The sequence below is a fragment of the Dama dama genome, chromosome 25 (genome assembly GCF_033118175.1).
Source record: "Dama dama isolate Ldn47 chromosome 25, ASM3311817v1, whole genome shotgun sequence".
NCBI lineage: Eukaryota > Metazoa > Chordata > Mammalia > Artiodactyla > Cervidae > Dama > Dama dama.
The window spans coordinates 12,179,833-12,188,357 of record NC_083705.1 but is presented as its reverse complement, the minus strand read 5'-3'; the positions used below and the strand labels follow the sequence as shown (position 1 = coordinate 12,188,357).

General features: G+C 46.6%; 1 protein-coding gene across 1 annotated transcript; it reads right to left on the bottom strand.

Moving 5' to 3' along the window:
* Positions 1-561: 561 nt before the first annotated feature.
* On the bottom strand, positions 562-5,515 carry SMIM23 (small integral membrane protein 23). The gene is made up of 4 exons (XM_061129299.1): positions 5,438-5,515; positions 1,281-1,332; positions 1,017-1,084; positions 562-774 (listed from the first exon to the last, which is right to left on the bottom strand). The coding sequence occupies exons 1-4, from the start codon at positions 5,513-5,515 to the stop codon at positions 562-564; spliced, it is 411 nt and encodes a 136-aa protein (XP_060985282.1).
* Positions 5,516-8,525: the final 3,010 nt, after the last annotated feature.

Below are 8,525 nucleotides of genomic sequence, written 5' to 3'. Positions count from 1 at the left end.
TTCATCCTCACTGGAACCCTGTGAAGCAGTTTGTTTCCTGGATTCTTACAATGAGACAGTGTTGTCTCAGAGAGGCGGAGGAATGTTGTGCGGTGACTCAGGGAAGCGGAGGAGGGTCCTGCCCGTGTGGCTGGCCCTCAGGCTGCTGTCCCAGAGTCCTGCCCCGCGGGAGGGTGTCTCACCTGGTCCTAGCTTGCGTGACTCAGCCCTGCTGCTCAGCCCTGTCCGACTCCGTGCGACCCCAGGGCCTGTAGCCCGCCAAGCTCCTCCGTCCATGGAATTTTCCAGGCAAGAATACTGGAGTGGGTTGCCATTTCCTCCTCCAGAGGATCTTCCCGCCCCGGGGATCGAACCCATATCTCCTCTGTCTCCTGCCTTGGCAGGCGGGTTCTTCACCACTAGCGCCACCTCATGGACCAGCAGTGGTACCAACAGTTTTTGTGTCTCAACTGTTTTATTTTCTTGGCTGCCTTGAACTTCAAGTGCCACTCCTTAGAGGAACTCCTGGAATATTCACTCCCTTCTCCATTTGGCCTCCTGCCTAGGTCCCAGCCCTTGCCCTCACAGGTGATTTCTGACGGTGGAGCAGAGGTCCTCCGGGTGCCCCTCTCCCAGGAGGGCATCCAGCCATTGCTCCAGGTCCCGTACCAGCCGCTCCAGCTCTTGCACCTCTTTCTCTAGCTTCTCCAAGAAAACATGCAAGTTCTCTTTCAACCAGGTCCTCATGACCTTGATCGGCTCTTCTGGGGAGTCGCTGGTCTGGTATTCAAACACCTAAAAGGCAGACACCAAGGATGTATCTTGAGCATTCTCCTGTAGACCTCTCTTGCTGTGCTGGTTTCTACAAGCTCCCCGAGCCTTTGTTGTGCTTTCCTTCTGCCCCAAGTACGCATCCCCACCTTCTCTACCAGACCCACTCCTACCTAGCCTTCAAGACCCAGTTCATCAATGGCACCTACAGAAAGCCTTCTCAGATGTCCTCAGCCAAGCTTAAGGTCCCTTCTTGAATATGTTACCTGGGAAGTCACAGGATTCTGGGGGTAGTTACATTCTCTGATCCTTTCTGACACCTCCCAACTTCTTCCTGAAACAGGTACAACCACCACCTCTTACTAAGGTAAAGTAGCAGGAGTTGGAATACATTTGGCTGGTCATCCCAGGGGGATGAAGAGGGTGGGAGAGGCAAGCTGCGGAGGTCCCCTCGGTGTCAACCAGCTTCGGATTATGCTCCGACTCTGTGTGCTCTTGGCTCCTCCCTCCTCCGACTCCACAGGGCTCACCTGATATTCCTGTGCCCACATAGAGCACCAGGACCAGCAATGCCAACAGCGTCTGGGGGCAAGAAGAGGAGGAGATGAGTTCCTGGAGGGTAGATGAGCACCCCTGCCTCCCTCACAGAGGGCTAGGAATGGGGATCCACTTTTTCTATTTATCTGAGTCACACGTGCTTGCTACAAAACCCGCAACACCACGGGGTTAGATAACAGGGCGACCCGCTGACATTTCATCAGTTTTTTTCCCTCCTTTGTCCCTGGTGAGAAGGAAGGCTTACCTTTTTTTCCATTATTTGCCTCACTTTTGCCATTTATTTATTTTTGTTTGTTCTAAATGCTCTTTAAAAAAGTCAACGTTATTGTGGTGTAATTCACATATGATAAAATGCACGTTTTACATGCACCATAATGCCTGTACTCAGTCCATGGGGTCGCAAACAATCGAAGCGACTTAGTGGCTGAACTACGTCTGTACTTGCGGGCTTCCCGGGTGGCTCAGAGGTAAAGAATCCACTAGCCAATGCAAGAGATACAGATTCGATCCCTGGGTTAGGAAGGTCCTCTGGCGAAGGAAATGGCAACCCACTCCAGTATTCTTGCCTGGAAAATCCCATGAACAGAGGAGCCTGGCAGTCCATGGGGGTTGCAAAGAGTTGGGACATGACTGAACACACACCTACTACTACATACATGTGGAGTATCACCCCAGTGAAGATATAGAACATTTCCATCATCCTAGAAAATCCTTTCATGTGCTTTTGTGGCCAACGTCCTCCTCCCCCGACCATGAGGCAGGGAACAGCTCATCTGCTCTCTGTCACCCAGTTTGTCTGTCCTGTAACCTCACATCAGTGCAGTCACACATCACATTCTTTTTTGTTGAGCTGCTTTTACTCAACCTAATGCTTCTGATACATCTGCCTGTTTTGGGGTTTGGGGTTATTGATGAGTAACATTGTAGTGTATGAATATAGAATGTGTTGTGTGTGTACAGGTACATGTGTGATATGCGTGCTCTCAAATGGATGCCTGTGGTGTGAAGGAGTTTCTTGGTTCTAGCTGGCTCAGAATTCCATCTATCCCCAGCACAAGTGGGTTTCCAGTATCTCTGCTGTCAGCCCCAGAGCAGCTGCCCCCTGGTAAGCCATGGGTAGGGTAGTCCTTTGCGTGCACATCCCGGCCCACAGCCGAGGAGCGTGGTGATCCCCACCTGGGCCGGGGTGCCGTCAGCACACAGCCCTTCTTTCTCTCCAAGGCCTTGTCCTCCAGAGGCTGGCAGCTGCGGCCGCCAGACTCTGCAGCTCAGCAGGAATGCTGGGCTCTGCATTCCCGCTAGCTCTTGGCGCACCCATTGTGGAGAAAGACTTGATGCAACCGTCCGTTTTTTTTTTTCCCTCAGCGATTGTACTTTTGTACTGTCCTTTGCCCTCACCTGAAAATAGTTGCTTTGTATATTTTTGTTAATTTTATGGCTGCTTACAATGACTGTGAGGGCCAGTTTGGCCCCAGTTACTGTATGAAGGCTGGAAATGAAAGTCTACCCCTTGGGGCTTTGGTGCAGGAATGAAATGGCTTCCCTGAAGACAATGTTGCTCCCTGGCACTTGGGTCAGTCCAAGATAATTTAGGAGATTTTGGTGGGCATGCCAGGATCAGGGAGGGAGAAAAGTGAGAGAGCCTTTTGGAGAGGTGGGCGAAGGTGGAAGGGGAGTCTGAGTCGAGGAGGGGCCTGGCACCCTCTCCTGATGGCCTCCTGGTGTGGCTGGGAGATCTCAGCACAGGATATTTAGAGACTCCTGTTTTCAACAGACAGTGTGAGTTGGGATAGTGATCAAGTGAGGCAAACAGAAGTGGAGAGGATTCAGGCAGAGACAGTAGTGACCGACATTGACTTTCCTCCCAACTCACTAGATGTGGGTTGAATCAGATTTAATTTGACTTGAAATAATAGGTTTCTTATGTACCTCAGTTTGTGAAGTAAGATTTAGACTGGCTACCACAAACAAAGAAGATAAAGAGATTTGCATAACTTGTTTCTGTCCTGGATAGTTTTTAAAAATATATGTACTAGCAACATTGTAATTGCTGTTAACTTTAAAAATAAAAATAAATTTGCATAGTAACAATGTGACCGAATCTCACAGACACACTAGAAGTGAAAAAAGCCAGACATGAAGCGGCACACTGATTCTACTCCATGAATTCATGAAATTCAGGGACGTGCAAAACTCATTTGTGATTCTAGAACTCAGAACCGTGGTTATGGGGTATGAGCTGGGAGGGGCCTTGGAGGAGTCTTGGAAATGCTCTGTACTTTGATCTGGGTAGGAACTGCCTGGGTGTGGACACCCAATGTGAAATCATTGTAGATTAGGGCACTTTTTTCTTTTCTTAACAATATTCCCTGAGACTATCTAAGAACATGTTGTTGTTGTTTACTTGCTAAGTTGTATCTGACTTTTTCGCGACTCCTTGGACTGTAGCCTGCCAAGTTCCTCTGTTCATGACATTTCCCAGGCAAGAATACTGGAGTGGGTTGCCAGTTCCTTCTCCAGGGGATCTTCCCGATCCAGGGATCAAACGTACATCTCCTACATTGCAGGTGAATTCCTTACCACTGAGCCACCAAAGAAACCCTGTGTAAGAACATAGACTGATTCATTCTTTATAATGGCTGATGGACATTCTGTGGTCTGGACATTCTTCTATGTCTTTAACTATTCCTCTGTCAATGTGCTTTACAGGATGATGTCTTGATCTGCATGCTTGCTGCTAAGTTGGCTTTTTGTTTGGTTGTTTTTTGTACTGAGTGAAGTCAAAAGCAGGGAAAATGGACTAAAATTAAGTTTTAGTCCTTCTCTTGTGCTGTTGTGGAGTCTGAGCCAAATCATTTCTTCTTTCTGAGCCTCAGTTTATTCATTTGTAAAATGGATTTTTTTTAACTTTGTTTTTGGACTGCACCACTTAGCATGTGGGATCTTAGTTCCCCGACCAGGGGTTGAACCCACATCCCCTACAAAAGTCCCTGTAAAATGGAATTTGATATATGCTATGAGGTCTTTCAAGAACGCAAAAGCGGGGCCTCTGTAGTTGAATTGGTTTGGGAAACACTGTGGTAAGGTTACGTGGGTCTCCTTGATGCAGGACTCACCGGAGCCTTCATTATGTGAAGGGGCTGTGTGACGCTCTCGGAGGGCAATGAGAGTGTCAGCATGCCCCGGACCACAGAGCTTACATGACTGTTCTAGAAGGAGCATTCCTAAGGTTATTAGAGGAACACTTTTTAGCAAAAACTGCAGCACAGCTGGAGCCCCACAAGGCCTCCATCTTGCAGTGAGGTCCAGAGTAAAGAAGTCAAAAGGTGTATTAAGTACATAAGTGAACAAATCTTTTGAAAACATTTATAGATCAGTCATGTATTGCTCTGCTTAAACCCTGCAATGGCTGCTTAGTAATCTTGGAATAAAATCCTGCCCCTTTCCGCCGCGTGCAGTGCCCAGCTGACCGCCCCCGCCACCTTGTCCATCTTCCCCTCGCTTCCCCAGTGAGGAGTGCAGTGCAGCGTCACCTTGCTACGGGTTCTGGAACCAGGTGGACCTGGTTTCAAATCCCACTGTGTCTCTGCCGTCTGGCCCTTCCGGTCTCACTGTACCCATTTGTAAATGAAGCTCGTAACGGCTGCCTCTCGGGAATGTCAAGACATGCAAGAGAGAGGAATAGAGGCACCAGGCTGTGCACCCCAGACTGTGCACACAAGTGCTAACATTTTCCATGTCACAAAGTCCCTTGTGAGTTTTGAATTTCAGCTCCAGGACCTCCCCAACTTACATATATTATCCTGTTTATTTTGGTTCATTTATTCGTTCATTCAGCACCTGTTATGCACCAAGCACTAACCTAGGCACTCGGAATACAACAGGAAGCTAAACAAGACTCCCGAGTCCTTCTGGGGCATTCCTTCTGCTGGCAGTGGGAGAACTGATAAGGTGTCAGTAACGGCTTCTAGAAGAAGCTCCTGAGTCCCTGCACTGTGTTTCACCAGGTTGGGCTCTAGGGGGAGTCAGGCTGAAAGCTTGTCTCTGACTCCGAGGGCCTCACAGTCTGCCTGGAACGCCCAAGGGGGCCCAGATGGGAGGAGAGCCATGTCCCCCGGTCTGGCCTCACCTGCTTCCTGTCCTCGCAGCGACTTCCCCTTCTCTCGGCTGCCACTCGGCCCCTGCTGCCCACCTGGTGGACCACCATGGCCTCAGGTCAGGCTGCCTGGGTAGAAGAGGGTACCCCCACCTCCCTGGCTTCTGGTCACCAAGCATCTCTCAGGCCGTGAGTTCTGATGTCACAGAAGGTGGGAACAGTCAGGCCCCCATCCTGCACCATCCTGATGGTTAGCCCAGACTTGGTTTTCACATAAATATAAAAACACAGACTGGAAAGAGAAACACACTGAAAGATTATATTTCAGGATGGTGATTTTTCTGATCCTTTTTCTTCTGTATTTTCAAATCTTTAATAAAATGCAAGTCTTTAAATTCAAAAATGAAATTTTTTAACTGAAATATTTATTGAGATAACTATAGACTCACATGGAGTTGTAAGAAAGAGTGTAGGAGATCCTGGACACCCTTTACTCAGTTTGCTCTGAGACTGTTCCATCCTCTGATCAGGGTTCCTCTGATAGGCTGTTGCCATGGATACAATCTACCAATCTTATTAGTCTCCCCAGTTTCACTGTATTCATTTATGTGTGTATTTAAATTCTAGATAATTCTGTCACATGGCTAGATCTGTGCATCCACCACTATAGTCACCACCATACAGAAGAATTTCCAAACTGTAGGGTCCTATGCTGCCCTTTGATGCCTACCTCCTCCTATGCCCCTTTCTCTCACTGTCTCTAATGACTGGCAACCACTGATCTGTTTTCTGTTTCTAATTTTTTTTTGCCTGTGGATGTCCATTTGCTCCAGCATCATTTTTGAAAAATGCTTTCATTTCTCTTTTGAATTTCTTTTGCATCTTTGTCAAAAATAAATTGTGCATATTTGAGTGGGTCTATTTCTTGTTCTCTGCTTCGTCCCACTGACCTATGTATTGATCCCCATACCAACACCAACTGTCCTGATTGTAGCTATACAGTAAGGCTTGATATTGAGTAGAGTGATTTCTCCACTCTGTTTTTTGTCAAGATCATTTTCAGCACTTCTATGGCCTGAGCCTTTCCATATAAACTTTAGAATAAGACGTCTGTCTTAAAAAAAAAAAAAAAAAAACTTACTAGCTGCCATTTTGACAGGAATTACATTAAACCTACAGATCTCTTGGGGGAGAACTGTCATCTTTACTATGTTGTATCTTCCAATCTATGGACATGGTATGCCTCACCACTGATTTAGGTTTTCTCTGATCAGCATTTTATAAGTTTTAGCATACAGGTCCTATACATATTTTAAGTGTATATTTAAATATTTCACTTTGGATTCCCTTCATATTTTAAAAAACCTCCATTTACCAAAGAAATTCCATGTATTAAGACATCATTAATTGTCAACATTTTGATTATCTAACTTTCCCAAAGTGACACATACAAAGTTTCTGATTAGCACCCAGATAACTTTTATTCATTGAGCATCTACTGTATGCTAGGTATTTCATTAACTTTATTTTATTACATCTTCTCCAGGCTATAATTCTGTAGGTATTTGGGAATTAAGTCTGTTTTATTAGCCATTGTTATCTCTAAATCCCATCATGCAGCCTGTTACATACTACATGTTCAGTAAAAATATCTGTTGAATGGATGAAAAATGAGCAACTTCAAACTGTGGCTTCTGAGAGGCCCTGAGCTATGTCTGGTGAAGTATTCATAGTGCTTGGGTCAGAAAATATTTGTTGAATGAGAAAAGCAGGTGGTACGATTTTAATTTCACCAGTGAAGAAGCTGAGGCCCAGGGCAGCCAGGGAAGGATATTAGCTGTAGTAGGTGTCGACTCTGCTCCAGAGCCCATGCTAAGTGACGTCCATACATTATCTCATCTCATCCTCATAACTGCCCTGCAAGATGGGTGCCAGCAGCCTGTCTGGACGCTCCTCTCCGTAGTCAAGATCCTGCACTCTGCTAGGAGTCTGAGTGCAGGTCTGTTTAACTCCGAAGTCTTTTAGTTTACCTCAAGGGGTTAATGTCATTTCAGCTAAAAGCAAAGAAAGTTGCCATTCTTGTTATCCTTTGTGGTTTTATTGTGGGTGAGCAGATGTGGGAGTCCCATGAAATTTTTTGAAATATCAAAAGTAGCTATATTCCTTCTTACTTCTTCAGCTCCATGAGCATCCCAGTTTGGCATCCAGAAATGTCAAACAATCTCTACCCTTCTTCTTCCGCCTTCTTCAGCATATTCTTCTTCTTCTTCTTATCATCCATAATTGAGATGAGTCAAGAAATTACTGAGTTCAGGACTCTATGTGAAATGCTTCATATGTATTGACTCATTGTGTTACTGTTTCAACTCTGGATGGTAAATAATATTATTATCCCCATTTTACAGATGAGGAGACTAAGACTCACAGTGGTTAAGTCAACTTTCTCAAAGTTACACAGTTAGTGAGAAGCAGGGCTGAGATCTGAGCTCTGAGGAGCTGATTCCAGCTTCCAGAGTTTTGAGTGCCATGAGATACTGCCCTTTCCATGGGAAAACTCAAGACGGGAAGAAGAAAGGGGTCTACCCAAGCCAATTGGAAAAAAAGGGACCAGATCTCAAACCTCTTGCTCCCACTTGGGAACTCTTGACAAGGCCACCCGTGTCATCTCCATGGTCTTGCTCATGGGCAGCTACTGGCCTCTGGGGTTTTACCTCCAGGAAATGTTTCAAATATAATATGCAGACACTCAAGTACTGCCCATTAAACTAATTATGGCATATTGAATGTAATGAGTTACATTCATGTTAAGAGAAGGCAACCGGAAACATTTTCCTAGAAACCCAGTGAGTTCTTCCAGGAAACTGCTCTGAAGAGCAGTGATGAGTTGGGGAACTTCTGGGGTTAGTTCTGAGGGTCATTTTCTGCGGCAGGCAGAAAAGAGAGGAAAGCCAGGCATCTCTCCCGGCCCTCAGCGCGCATGCCCAGAAGCGGGTTGTGCGGAGGCTCGGGCAGGGTGGGTGCTGGGCGAGGTGTCTCCCATCTCCCCCGCCAGCCAGCGCTGGGTTACCCAGTGCAGGAAGAGGGAGGGGATGAGAAAAGAGGGAGGGGCCGCGGCCTGGGG